This window comes from Crocodylus siamensis, chromosome 14 (assembly GCF_052110815.1).
Source record: "Crocodylus siamensis isolate JL-2025a chromosome 14, ASM5211081v1, whole genome shotgun sequence".
In the NCBI taxonomy this organism is placed as follows: Eukaryota; Metazoa; Chordata; order Crocodylia; family Crocodylidae; genus Crocodylus; species Crocodylus siamensis.
Window position 1 is genome coordinate 5,711,767 of NC_143408.1, and position 14,199 is coordinate 5,725,965.

Here is a 14,199-nt window from a genome sequence, read left to right on the forward strand (position 1 = left end):
GCTCTGCAAAATCCTTAGACAAGGGAAGCCTTCTCTCTGCTTCCTAGATAGGGATGAATCTACGCTTTTAGAAGTGATTTTCTGCATTACTGAAGTCCGAAGCTGCAGTAGCAGACCCAACCCCTTTTTCTCAGCTGCGTGTGGGCTGAAGAACAGGGAAGCACTGCAGCTGGAGTATTGCTCACTGTCTTCAATTGGCACCCCGTGGGCCAAAAATGTCACAAGGAAAGACTCTTTAACTGGTCTGAGCAAAGCACTGGTGATTTCCTGCCCTGCTGATCGCCGAGCTGTGTAACATATTGGCCCCAACCCCCCAAGAATTTCTGGCAGGGTCCCAGCGCTGCAGCCAATATATGCAATGGCTCGAATCACCCTGAGAAGATGATCTACATTCCCAGGGCCCAGGGGTTATTGTTTGGCGACATCTCCATCTATCAAGTTACCCAAACAGTTTGGGAGCTCTCCCTGGGAAGAAGGCACTAAAGCCTTGCAGCTCATTGAGAGACGCATACAGAAAGCGCATAACCTCTTCCCACCGGCCAGGAGGGAGGGGAGTATGAAACCCTCCCACTCCTTGCTTGGGTTGTAGCATGGAAAATTCTGTCAGTAGAGCAACCGGCAGCACAGCCCTGCTCATGGGAAACTCTTGGGAGTTGGATGTACTTTGCTCTTCAGCATGAAATAGTTCATACCCTCAGTTTAGATCAAATGATTGGCAACTTGGAGTATGTCCTGCATATGCCACCTTAACAAGGAGGAGTCACATGCTGCAAACAAATGTAGCTGCTTGGAAATACGGAAAATAACCTTAAAAGACAACACATTGTGTTTTTAGGACAAGGAGGGCTAAAGGGCAGCTTCCTCACAAAATGCATGCTTTTATTAATGAAGACAGAGTCCAGTTTGACCACTGACTGACTGGGAACTGAGGCAAGGTCCTCCAAATTTAAATAGGGATAATATTTGCCTACTGTATGTGGACTGTGTGCAGCTCAATATTAATAGCTTCATAGATTGTAAAGGCCAGAAGGGACCTTGGAAGATCATCAGGTCCAGCCCCCTGCATCAAGCAGGAAAAGTGTTGGTGGATACATGGCTAGAAGGTGCAAGCCTTCATATTCATGAAGTGCCGGGAATATGGCTGGATATATGGATATATGCAGCACTTCATATTCATGAAGCACTAGTGGATACATGGCTACAAGGTGCTAATTAATTTTTAAAAAGTCATTCTTTGCTGTGGAAGTGACAACAGTAGAGAGCCGGGGGCCTCTCCTCTCCACTCTCCCTCTTACATTAAAACTAGCCATGACTAATTTACTTGGAAGAAAACAGCTCCCTATTTTTCACTCCCTAGTCTCATCATAAGAAAAATGAAGTCCTTGCAGGTAGCGTTATGTCAAACCACTGGGCCCTAGTTTAATAAGAAATCAGTTCCACGCATATCTTACAGCAGCAAGGGAATCCAGGACTCAGGAAATCAAATTGCATAGATGGGGAGCAAAAGTCTACCAGCAATGACCAACTCTAGCTCCTTTCACCTCTAACTCCTTTAAAGCTCCATCTTCTCCCTCCTCCTAGGACCCAGACTGGATGCCCAGTAGGTCGACTTAAGAAATATCCTGCTGGAGAACAAGCACTTTCAGAAGTAAGGGAAAGATGGACAATGAAAGGGCTGCCACACAACCAGGCCATCTCAGCACTCAAAAGGCTGCACGAGTTGGCAAGTGAGCTACTTCTTTAAAGGAAACCCATAGCCACAGCTGCCTGGGCATACCCATGGGGGTGCCCCTGCCCTGGGGCCTACAAGGTGGGTGAAGCTGCAGGCTGGCAGGGCCAGGGGTGTGCTCCAAGAAATGATGCGGGCCTCGGAGCTGGTGCTGACCCTGTAATATTTGCTGGACCCTGAGGAAAAGGCTGCACAAGCAGCTGAGAGACTTGGCTCTAGCACCACGTTATCGGGGTCACCGGCTTTGGCTTCCCCAGGCCCGGTGCCATGATAGGCCGGGGGGCTGTGTCCCCGCACCCCCTGGTTTCTGGAGGGCTAGGCAGCCCGGACTCAGCGCGGCTGTGGCAGGCTCCCCTGCAGAGCCCGATCTTTTAATACATGCCCCTGCAGAGCCTCTCTTCTTTCCTTTTTCTTTAACACATCCCCTGGAGAGCCCTTTTTCTCTTCTGTTCTCTTTTGTTTTTTTTAAAATGCATCCCCTGCAGTGCCTGTTTTTTTTCCTAATACATTTCCTGCAGAATCTTTCTTTTTCTTTTCTTCCTTTTTTTAACACATCCCTGCAGAGCCTTTTTAATGCATCCCCTACAGTCCTTTTTTAATAATTCCCTGCAGAGCCTTTCTCCTTCCTCACTTCTTCCTTCCCTGCTTTTTTAATGCATCCCCTGCAGAGCCCTTTTTTCCAACACATCCCCTTAATAGCCCTTCTTTTTCTTTTTTTTCCCTTCTTTTAAATGCACCCCTAGCAGAGCCCTATTTTTTCTTTTTTTAAATACATTTTCTACGGAGATTTTCTTCTTTTTCCTTCCTTTCTTTTTTCTTTAACGCACCCCCTGCAGAGCCCACTAACCCCCAACAGCACTTGCTGGCCCCCACCGGCAAACGGCGACTAACCGCCTGCGCCCGGCTATTTATACTCTCCTCCCCTCCCCAACCACATGATATGGCCCAGCCGGCTCCCTCCACCTCCCCATGGTACCGCCCATGCTCCTTCCGTTCTGTTCTCGCATCCGGGCTGAAGCGCTATGCGCATGCGCGCTGCGCTCCCCGGGGCAGCATGGCGGCGGCGGCCGGCATAGCGTGCATCCGCGCAGGGTGAGTGTGGGGTGGGGCGGCCGGCAGGTGCTGCACGTCTGTCTACACACGCTCGCCACGCCCCTGTTTGTCCCGCCATAAAAATCGTCCCCACCCCCCTCCCCCGAAAAGGGATTGAGCCCTGCCAATCCGGCGGCGTGGGGGGCGGGTGCTCTGTCTCTCCCAGGATAAATAGCTGGCTTTTATCCCGGGAGAACAGGCAGCGAGGGCCGAGTCCGAGGTCAGGGCCCCGTTTTGCCGTGTGCTCCACCAGCTGGTTAAAGTCTCCATTGCAGCGAGCTTTTAGACTGAGACGATGTCAAAACCCACCAGAGGTAGAAACAGGAGAGGCAGGAGGAGACGCGGGTGAGGTGAGCGCACCTCGCATGAGCAGTCCCTGCAGACGCTCGCACGGTTTCGTTGTTCGCTCTAGAACAAGGCGGTGGCAGCGAGGCTTGCGACGGCTTTACCAGAGAAGGGGGTGACAGCGAGGTTTTATCAGACTTGTGAAGGTGGAGAGCTGTCCCAAACCCCTTGGAAATGTCCACTGACATGAGTAACATACACCTCAGCAGGGCTCGTACTTGGGTCGGGCATGTCAAAGCTGTTGTTTGCATTTCATCATTGTGCTGATGTGGTCTCTGCAAACTGCTCCGTATTGCGTCTGCAGGACACGCTGTCTGCACAGCGCAAGGTGCTTGAGACTCTGCCCGGCCACTGAGGAGAAGGTTGGAGGTGTGCTGGGGCAGAAATGGGAGCTGAGCTTTGCTATGCCCAATCGTGTGCCGCTGTAAAGCGTTGTGGATCAGAAGTGCGAGAAACTTCCTAGTAGAGATGATATCTTTTATTAGACCAACAAGACTTTTGCAAAAAAAAAAAAAAAAGTTGGTCTAATAAAAGATATCATCTCTATTGCAAGTCCTGATTGCCTTTCCCTCTAGACCAATATGGGTAGGTACTTCCTACTCTCCTTAGGCAGAGCCTGAATGTAGTGGAGAAGCAAGTCTCAATCTGTAAGCCTGGCATCTTGGAAGAAGAGGGGAAGAGCAGGCCAAGAATGACCCCACTGGGCGCACCCAGATGAGCGCGGCCGTGCAGTCAGCTGTTCTCTGTGCTGCAAGGGCAAGCTGCCCATATGTGCACTGCTCCAGGTTTTTTATTCTGTGGGTCTTTTTGACCCCTGAAAAGCGGAGCTGGGCCACCCAGAGCCGTGCTGCAGCTGCCAGCCAGGGTCTGCCCGGCAGGATCACCACAGCTGCAGCCCTAGGACCCCAGGTAAGGCTGCTGGCCTTACCTCCCCTACCCCACCTGGGGTAACTCGTCGCACACCAAAGCGCACGTGGCATGGCGTTCCCCAGGGACAAGTAGCTTTAGTTACTTGTCCCTGGGGAAGCAAACATCTGCACTCATCTGGATGTGGCCACTTTGTGCTTTGCACTGGTGAGCCATCTGCAGCTAAAAGAGCAATAATGTATTTCAGCTGCTTTGTTGAGAATTTTGCTTCTTTTTGACTCCCTGTTCTCATCATCAGAAGAACAATGCAGGTAGTATATGTCAAACCACCAGGCACATGTTTAATGAGAACTCTCTTGCTCTGTAGGTATCTCTCCTCCAAAGAGCAGTTCCACGCATATCTTAAAGCAGAAAGGGAATCCAGGAATCAAGAAATCAATCAAGTTGATGGGGAGCAAGAGTCTACCAGCAATGACCAAAATGAGCCTCCAGCCAAACGACTGAAGCTGGACAGTGGTGATCAAGTTGGGAAGGAAGAAAGCCAAGGAGAAGTTAAGGAAGGTGCAAGAGAGAGCGAGGAACCCCGGGAAAGGAAGAGAGCCCGAGGACAGAACAAGAATCGGCCATGTATGAAGCCAAATCATTATGAAAAGGACAGGCTGTGCTCATCAGTAACCCAGGTGAGTGCATGGGATTGTCTGTAACCCATTGACTTTTGCATCCAGAGGTTTCAAAGAACTTGCTTAAACTCTGTTGAACCTTCCCTTAGGGCATGCCTACCTGAGGAAAAATTGCACCAGTATAGCATCACAGGTGTAACCTCCCAGTGCAAGTCCTTATACAGATGTGCTATGAGTGCCAAATGGGGCTGGCCCTGGTATGAATTACTGGGATGAGATGCACCAATACAAACTGTGTATTATATTCTTGGGGGAGAAGGTTGTACCACTGCAAAAACCACAAAGATAAATGAGGCTTAAATACCACACAGCTTCCCCAAGGCTTTGCAGCTGGAAGTATCCCCTCCAGAAGAGCATATCCATATCACAGCAAAATGTATCCCTTGCTGCTGATGCATTAGGAACCCAAATTCTTGGAAGGTGTCTTACAATTAAAGAATCTGTAGCTACTGTCAGAAGCAGTCCAACTCTGGCTTCATTTTTGCTTTGAAGGGGTCCAGGTAGTTTGTCTAGAAGTGACGTATTGTTGTTCTTGTGAACAAGTGCAACAGTTACTTTCTGTTGCATAGCATAAAAATTTGCTGGGGAGTTGGTGGAGGTCTTACATCAGTGACATGTGCTTGTCATTAAAGGAACATGCAGAGAATTGCCGCTTTGGCTCACAGTGTCGCTTCCTACATGATGTGGGGGAGTACATGGCTGTGAAGCCTGCTGATCTCGGAGACAGCTGCGTGCTCTTCCAGACCTTTGGGAAGTGTATTTATGGAGTCACTTGCCGCTTTGCTAAGACCCACCTCGGGGAGGATTACAGGAACTTGGTTAATGAGGACCTTGTGAAGCAGTGGGAAGGGAAATCACAGGTGAGGAACAACCTCAGCAAGGAGCTCCAACAGCAGCTGCGCAAGAAGAAGGTTTGCTTTGAAAAAGCCAACAAGTACCTTTGTCAACTGGCCAAGGCTGGCAGCAAAGTGGGAAATAAAGCCACAAGTGGCTCAGCAGGGGAGAAGGGGGTGACAAACTGCACAGCATCCAGGAGCAGCCCTGAGAGTGAGGGCTTGAAACATGGAGAGGAAGCACAAGATCTTCAGGTACCAACAGAGGGTGGAGATGCTCCCAAACCAGTGGCTCCACAAAGCCCTTGCCCCACGAGTGAATCAGAGAACTCTGCTGTCAAAACAGTAGGTTCTGTGACTGATGAGGATATCGTAAAACTACGGCCATGCGAGAAGAAAACGGTAAGTGCTACAACTGGTGCGGGGGTCCTAGCCATGGTGCAAGTGGACATGGGTTTCTGCTGGGGTCTGCTGGACAGCAGTCAAAGTGGTTTAAAACACCTCAGCTGGGGGGTGTAGGAATCTTGGCTGAGTGAGTGCATTGAGGAGCCATAGGTGCCTTTCCCAAGAAGATGGAGGAGTCAGGCAGGACGAAGAGCCACCTAGTCAGCATGGCTGTATTTCTAGGAGGGGCGCTAACTGAATAGACCCACAAATATTGTTGGAGAGGAACAGAGCAGTTGGGGGGGGGGGGGGTCTCCTGTATGCCTGGGAAAGGGAGAAGTGTGCGAAGAGAAGTGATGGGGCAGGACTGATTATTTATTTTTTTTCCATTGGTGTGTAAAAAGAGGCTGCCGTATACCTGCTGTGCATGGCCTTGGGGTGGGGCACCCTGTCTATTTTCTGCATAGACAGACACTAGGCTTTGTTCCTTTGGCCAATGGGTGGAGAAGTCTGTCCAAATCCATGTTTAAATGGGAGCTCAAAGGCATTTTTTTTCACTTGTGGGGTCATCTTATAGTCGAGGTGGGTATCACACACCCTTTGCAAGGGGATAGTGCTGCTGCACACAACTGGATCCAATTGTTTAATGCTGTCCGCCATGATTAGACAGCTCCTGGATCTCAGGTTTGAGGCTTGCCTTCTGTGTGTGCATGATTGTCCATACACAGAGTAAACCCCTAGGTCTCCAGGCTGTGGGTAAGAGTAGGATGTTACCAGTACACGTGCACTGTGCATTCCTCTCCTGCCTGTCCCTATCCATCTTCCCTTTGATCCTGTTTTGCATCTCTCACAGGCTCAGGGAGTTGACTAGTTGGATTTCTAAGAGTTGTAAGGTTTTGCAGTTAGTAATAAATACTTTACAGGTCCCCTCATGCTGTTGGGACAATGGGAGGGTTCCTTATGGGTATTTGCTAGTGTAGAATTGCTCTTCTGCAAGTGCCGTAAATTCTGCCTTTCTGAACTTGACTGCAGATTACTCTTAGGAGAGAAAATGTGTGCAGATGCTGTTACACTAAGGACAATAACCCTCCCTCTGGAAAGCTCTAAAATGCTCTTTCCCTTTCTTTGTTTTCCAGTTGGGTATCCAAGGCAAACTCTACCTGGCTCCCTTAACCACGGTATGTAGGCTGGTTCTGACATAACGGGTGTGTTTGGCACTGGTAAGGAATTGGGGCACAGGTGTCATACAGATGGTTCTGCATGAAAACTGCACAGATCGTTTTTCTCACTCTCTCCTCTTGGGCTGGCCCTCAGTGCGGTAATCTCCCTTTCCGGAGAATATGCAAGCGCTTTGGAGCAGATGTCACTTGTGGAGAAATGGCTGTGTGCACAAACTTGCTTCAAGGCCAGTCATCTGAATGGGCTCTCTTGAAGCGGCATTGCACGGAAGACCTCTTTGGAGTGCAGGTCAGGATGGCTGTTTCAGTAATGAGGAAAACTGGGTACAAATCTCATGTTTTACTTGGAGAGACATCACCCAAGTGCCCTTGTCTTTGAGCTGAGACTCGGGCATTTCTTGTAGGGAAGTCATCTGCCTCGGCTGATTTCCGTCCTGTCTTGCCTTTGCAGCTGGAGGGTGCATTTCCTGATACCATGACAAGATGTGCAGAGCTCCTAAATCAGAATATTGAGGTGGATTTTGTAGACATCAATGTTGGCTGCCCAATTGATCTGGTGTATAAAAAGGTAATGAGTTGAGCAGAATCCACCATCTCCCTGAATGGATGTTTCGCTGCTCTACCTCCCAATACCTGATCTGTTTCCAGCATAGCATAAAGGCTGCTCTTTCTTATTGAATCTGAGGACTATCATACCTATAACTAGAGTTTAACCCTCCCTATTCCAGGGTCTGTCTAGTAACAAAGGAGTGAAGGGGACCTGTTGGGTGATTGAGTCCAAGGCCTCTTATCACAGGCAACTAGGTCATGTGATTCCTTCCATAAATGGATCTTTGTCTTAAGAAAACTACTTAGTTTTTTGCTTCCTCTATTCCTACAGGAAGATGCAGTGATTTCAAACCAAATCTGCTTGTTTTAACAAGCAGTTCAGTGGCTTTTTGGTTAACCTGGGATCGAAAAGTCAAGCTTTGTCTCCTGAAAAACCTTTTACTGATTTTTATAGCTGGATCCCATTTCATAGATATAGGGTCAGAAGGGACCTTGTAGATCTTGTAGTCCAATCCCCTGCCGTCAGCAGGAGAGAAAACTGGGCTCAAATGACCCTAGCCAGGTAAACGTCAAGTGTCCTCTTAAAGATCCCCAGGGTAGGAGCCATCACCACTTCCCTTGGAAGTTGCGTCCAGATCTTAGCCGCCCTGACTGTGAAGTAGTGCCTTCTAATGTCTAGTCTAAACCTCTCTAATTTGAGAGGTCTTTAAGTAATGCACCCACAAGGAGGTATTGAGATCACCCAGTCTGACCTCAGTCTAACAGAGCATAGACTGTCATCCCATTAACCGTGTAAAAAGCCTAAGTAGTAGTTAGGCACAGTGGCAAGTCCTGTAGTGACATCCACAGACTGTATGTCCTGGACTTTCACAGTTAGGGCAGATCTTCTGAAGGAAAAGGTGCAGTGTTTGGATCGTAATGACTCTTTAAGATGGAAGCACCTCCAGTTTTCTGTTTGTTGTAAGGAAAAAGCATTTGTGTGGCAGGTTCCACCAATGCTCTTTGATTAGGTGAAAGATTTATGATAGTGCCTATTTTATCCCGCAGGGAGGTGGTTGTGCCTTAATGACCCGTTCCAACAAGTTTGAACAGATTGTCAGAGGGATGAACTCGGTGAGTAAATGTCATGTCTAGTTCAGAAACTTGCTCCTTTCCACAAGGCTCTTCTGTCTGGTTTTGCTTCACTGCATTGTCTCCACAGGTACTGGATGTTCCTCTGACTGTGAAGATAAGGACTGGTGTGCAAGAAAAAGTCAACCTGGCTCACAAAGTAATCCCCAACCTCCGGGAGTGGGGAGCTTCCATGGTTACGGTACAGGAACCTTGCTGTGGGTGATGTCAGGGGATTAAAATTGTATCTGTGGTTCTTTGCTTATCTGTGGCCCTTGAGAGGCATAACAACCAGTAACAGTCCTTTTGGTAATGCTTGAGATAGGGGCATGAACCCAGCCCTTTGAGCAAAGCTTTGTTGCTGGGGGGAGAGAACAGAGCTGGGCACATCATAGTTATCAACATCCTGATCTCTGTCCATGCTGATAACCCCTGTAGTTTGCATACAGCTGAAATACTGCACTTGTCTGTAAAGCATTCATCTTTCTTCAGTTCTGATAACCAGTTCTTTGCAGTTCACTGCAGCTTGGAGATCTGGAGGTTAATTATGCTCTCTGTTATTGTAGCATTTCATAGAATCATAGAAAATGAGGGTTGGAAGGGACCTCAGGAGGTTACATCTAGTCCAGCCCCCTGCTTGAGCAGGACCAGCCCCAACTACATCCCAGCCAAGGCTTTATCTAGCCGGGTCTTTCACTCCTGTGTCCCCTGAATTTGTTGTCTTGTGTACAGTCTGTCGCTTGTAGTTGCTTGTCTTCTGCTTCTGTTTCATCTTAGATGCTTGGAGAGGTACTAACTCTGTCTTTTTTCTTCTTTCAGCTTCATGGACGATCTAGAGAACAGCGTTACACAAAGGTTGCAGACTGGGAGTACATAGCAGAATGTGCTAAAATAGCCAGCCCAATGCCTCTATTTGGTAGGTTGCTTTGCTGATTTAGTATACTTTTTTCTGTGAAATGTGATTTGTGGAGTTAAAATGTTAAGAGACCTGAACACAAACAGTCAATGGGTAAACCTAAAGTAACAAGACAAGTAATGACAAACCCATGAAGTGCTGTCCCAAGGTGGAGTACTGTCAGCTGATATTAGTAGCTGGCCCCATGGTTCTGAATATAATTCTGGGCTACAGAATGAGTCCCTCTTACCCAACAGGTTCATTCCCCCCACTTTTATTTTGCCGCTCTCAGCTCAGTGAATGGACAGAGATAAATATGCTGCCCAGCCCCCTGTGCTCATGCTAGGTCAGTTATGGACTTTGAGAAAAACACTGTAGCTATATTGGCTTCGGAGAGGCAGGAGAGCCCATACCCTTTTTTTTTTAATGCATTATCAATGTAGTTATTGTTGAACTCCAGGGTAGCATGAGGCTGAACAGGTGTTAACAGGATAGAATTTGAAGGTTGATAGTGGCAGAATATGACCAATGATGTGCTCATTTGGAGAACACAAGTCAGAAAGAAGCTATCAGCCACACTGTGGTCAAACTTTTAGGGCTGACAGTTAGAAAAACAACATCTCTTTATTTGAAAAGGCAAAACAAGAGGGGCTATAAACAGGGAACCCTTGAGACTATCTTACGGGATCACTTGTCAGAGCATATGGCAGTTTTAAATTCTATCCTTTGCCTGGATTAACTCATTCTGACTTGTTTGTTACTCTGACCTGGTTTCTTTCCCTGCCTGACGCAGGAAATGGTGATATTTTATCTTACGAAGATGCTAATCAAGCCATGCAGACTGGAGTTTCGGGAATTATGATCGCAAGGCAAGTGGTTATATTTCTGATTTATTCTTATGTCTCTAAGCTGCATTGAAGCAGAAATAAAAGTCGAAAGAAGCACTGATAATGTGGGTTTGCTCTTGGCAGGGCTGTTTTATTTTTAAACTTATTTAGAGTCTGATATGTGTGAAAGGACCTAAAATGGTTTCCAACTGAAGAAGCTTTTAAAAGAGGTGCACTCATGATTGAGCAATAGCTTTGCTCTGTTCAGTGTCAGCAGTATCTGAAAATGATCTGAGAGTTGGGGATAAAGCCTGGATCTCCCAGTTAAACCATGTGTTTCCTTTGTGATAAATGGCTAGTCCCTACCTCCCCTTGTAGAAAGAGAGTCTACCTAGGTAGAAGTACGTTTTCGCTGCCTCTGTGTTGCATGCAGGAGCTCTGCCATAAAGCACTTATTTGCTCACTACCACTAAGCATGTGTTAAGCTCCCGTTGTCCTTGATCTCAAGTGTACGGTGTGTGCAGGTCCATTTTTTAAAGAGATGCCGGGACCTGATAGCTGCTTGTTCTGCCTTGGTTCTAGGTAGATCCCTGAATGCAGAGAAAGGGCCAAGAAAAGCTGGCTGGAGGTAGAAGAAGAACAATAATCAGGACTAAATTATTCCCGGATGTGTAACTTCCAGTGAAATCAAGGGGAATTGTTCCTACAAGGATATATAATCAAGCCCTAAAAATACAGCCAGGTGAAAACGAGACTAGCAGAATTGTTCTTGCCCTCTTTCATAGTATGCACTTCATAGGAAAGCTGCTTTTGCTAGAGGTTTTCTCAGTGAGTCGGGGGAAGACGGATTCACTGTTTTGTGGTGATGGATTCACTGTTTTGTGGTGACAGTCATCTTTGTCTCAAACATAAAAGCCTGTTTCTGAAGTTACATTTTATAGCAAGATTTGAGTGGTGTTTATACCCAGGATGCTCCCAGGTCTATGTAAGAACCAAGGTTTTCTTGTTATAGGCAAGTTGGTCCAATAAGAGATGCACAACAGCGTAGAAAATACTGCAATTTGCCACCTCAAGACAGTTGTTCCAATAAAAGATACCAACAAAAAACCGCCCTGGTTTCTCTTCATAGCAAAACCAACATGTTGTCTTTGGTTACAACCATTTTTCTGTTTGATCTGAGCATCTTGTCTTATCACAGAGGGGCTTTGATCAAACCCTGGATTTTCACTGAAATCAAGGAACAAAGACACTGGGACATCTCTTCCAGTGAAAGGTTTGATATTCTCAAAAACTTCACCAATTATGGCCTTGAACACTGGGGCTCGGACACCCAGGGAGTGGAGAAAACCAGGAAGTTCATGCTGGAATGGCTGTCATTCTTGTGCAGGTAATTTGCTTTCTGAGACCTTGGGTAGTAAAGAGCTTTTTCTTGCTTGGCCTCTGCATCTGCTGTATTTTGAAGACTAATAAAATGTGGCGACATTCACTGCATCTGTTTTCATCATAAGGTACATTCCAACTGGCTTATTAGAATATCTACCTCAGAAAATCAACGAGCGACCGCCTTACTATATGGGGAGAGACTATCTGGAGACATTAATGGCAAGCCAAAATGTGGATGACTGGGTTAAAATAAGGTAAATGTCTGACATCATTTGCCACAAAGCATGCATATGGTCACAGCTGTTACCTCCCCACAGCTTAATGTTCAAATACTGGACTCTGCTAAATCTCAGTATCTGCTTGTGTGCACCTTTAGAACTAGAACCATCTTATTTCAGTGTGGAGGGTTCATAGAACTTCACATTTTAAAGAGTTGATTCTGTTTTTCCAACTCAGTGGCGGAAACGTAATCTGTTTTTCGAGCATGTAAACTATGAAGATTTATGCAGTCCCTTGCTTCTTGGTTAAACCTGGTAGTGCCATATGATCCTCCCACTGTTGGTATCTGTCCACGGATGCCTTTGTAGATCACATATGTGTATGTCTATTGAAACCTAAAAGGAATTGGTCTTTCTGATAACACTTGGTAACCAGTTATTGTTTGAGAGGTGGACAGGGGTAGGAAAACATAACGTGATGCCTTGAGGTCTGATATTCCACAGTATTCGCGATACATTTGTACAGCAGTAACCTCCAAAAGCTCCAGGCATGGACTGGGCTCCCACAGTGCCTGGCCCTGTGCAGACTGAACAAAACAAAAATGGGTCCTATCCCAAAGAGCTTCCAATCTAATAGACTGGAGGGGCTGGCTGACTTTTCCTCCCTCAACACTACATATTTCCTGAGTTAATGCTATGGAATGCAGGAAACATTTTTCATGGCATCCAAAAAGTCATCATTGTTCAGACAATTACTCTGCAGGTATTTAGCTAGCCTCAGCTTAGGTGGAAATTCCAGCTACTATTTTCCATCTCAGGGATATGGAGGAGGTTAGCAGAAATAAAGCATGACTGCAGCCTTCTCTGATTTTGCTAATCTGTGTCTGCTCTATTGGTATTGAAAACACCTGTCTTGCACCTACATTTCAGCCACGTTTTCAAAATGGCATTTTCCAAGCAGAGATTATTTGGCTTCAGGGTTCAGAAACCTCAGTTCTGTGCTTTTCACTGTAGATATAAAACTTTTTAAAGTTTTTTTTCGCTTTAAAAGAATAAGATTTAGAGAAGCACCGATCTGTTTCCAGAAAGGCAGTTGTAGAAGTGTGCATTATTTGTTCTGTGCTCCAGTAGCTGCATATTTATGCAACGCATGTAAAGTTTGCTTGTGTGCTGTTGCTTGTTCTAGTGGGACTCCCTACTTAGATGTCTTGGAATGGAAAAGAGTAATGAAATCACATTGAGAAAACAGTAGCATCCAGGAATTGTGCATAAAGGCACAAAAACACAATAAAAGCAAATATGCTATCCAACCTTAAATATAATTTGAGTTTTGAGATATGAACTATATTAGGATTGATAGACCAGATCCTTAGCTTATGGAAACCTCCATTGCCCCACTGACTTCAGTACAGCTGTATTATTTGACATCAGTTAGGCATGTGGCCCTTGATATGCTGAGCCACAGGCTGCTTGTTCTCAGCTAAGCAGTAGGCTAGGCAGGGGAGGATATTTTTAAGAGCAGAAATTTAATTTAGGCTCCTCATTCCCACTGCGGGTCTGTGGGAGTTGAATTACTAGACACCAAGTGGGAAAACCTTGGCTGAAGTTCATACCCTGAAGAGCGGCACAGCTTGGACTGGAGGAGGGGTGTCGGCGGGAGGTAGTGTGAGGATCAGAGTACGAATGAATACCAATCTCTTGCTTTGTTGCAGTGAGATGCTCTTGGGACCTGTTCCTACAAACTTCACCTTCCTACCCAAGCACAAGGCGAATTCTTACAGATAGTACTGACCAGGAAATCCTTAAATCAGCAGATCAAAAGAAGACTATAAAGTGCTCTGGTGAGATACAGATGACCCTGCTGTGCTTGGGAACCAAATAAAATGTTATGGGTCTTTTTATTCTTTTACTTACTTATTTGCAGTTTTGATGCGTTGTCTGCATGTAGCCTTGCAGTTGGGGACGGATACCAGAATATTGCTAGCTCTGGTCCTTGAGCAGCCTATTACCAACATCTCAGTTCTAGCTAATCCAAGATACTTCTACATCCTCTATCACAATAATGTTCCCTATAGCAGCGGTTCTCAACCTTTTTTTTGTACCAGGACC

The 14,199-nt window shown here is 46.4% G+C and overlaps 1 protein-coding gene across 1 annotated transcript; it reads left to right on the top strand.

Annotated features, from left to right (window-relative positions):
• Positions 1–2,732: 2,732 nt before the first annotated feature.
• On the top strand, positions 2,733–13,991 carry DUS3L (dihydrouridine synthase 3 like). The gene is made up of 13 exons (XM_090027733.1): positions 2,733–2,821; positions 4,401–4,713; positions 5,346–5,948; positions 7,067–7,108; positions 7,245–7,397; positions 7,560–7,676; positions 8,705–8,770; positions 8,859–8,969; positions 9,587–9,683; positions 10,456–10,531; positions 11,688–11,876; positions 11,998–12,126; positions 13,803–13,991. The coding sequence occupies exons 1-13, from the start codon at positions 2,784–2,786 to the stop codon at positions 13,873–13,875; spliced, it is 2,007 nt and encodes a 668-aa protein (XP_089883859.1). The 5' UTR covers positions 2,733–2,783; the 3' UTR covers positions 13,876–13,991.
• Positions 13,992–14,199: the final 208 nt, after the last annotated feature.

What these genes read in the sequence shown, in the direction of transcription:
- DUS3L (XM_090027733.1), top strand. Translation starts at nt 2,784, where the DNA reads ATGGCGGCGGCGGCCGGCATAGCGTGCATCCGCGCAGG. An exon ending in AAGACCTCTTTGGAGTGCAG is followed by an intron (nt 7,398 to 7,559) that starts GTCAGGATGGCT and finishes TTGCCTTTGCAG; the next exon opens with CTGGAGGGTGCATTTCCTGA. An exon ending in TTGATCTGGTGTATAAAAAG is followed by an intron (nt 7,677 to 8,704) that starts GTAATGAGTTGA and finishes TTTATCCCGCAG; the next exon opens with GGAGGTGGTTGTGCCTTAAT.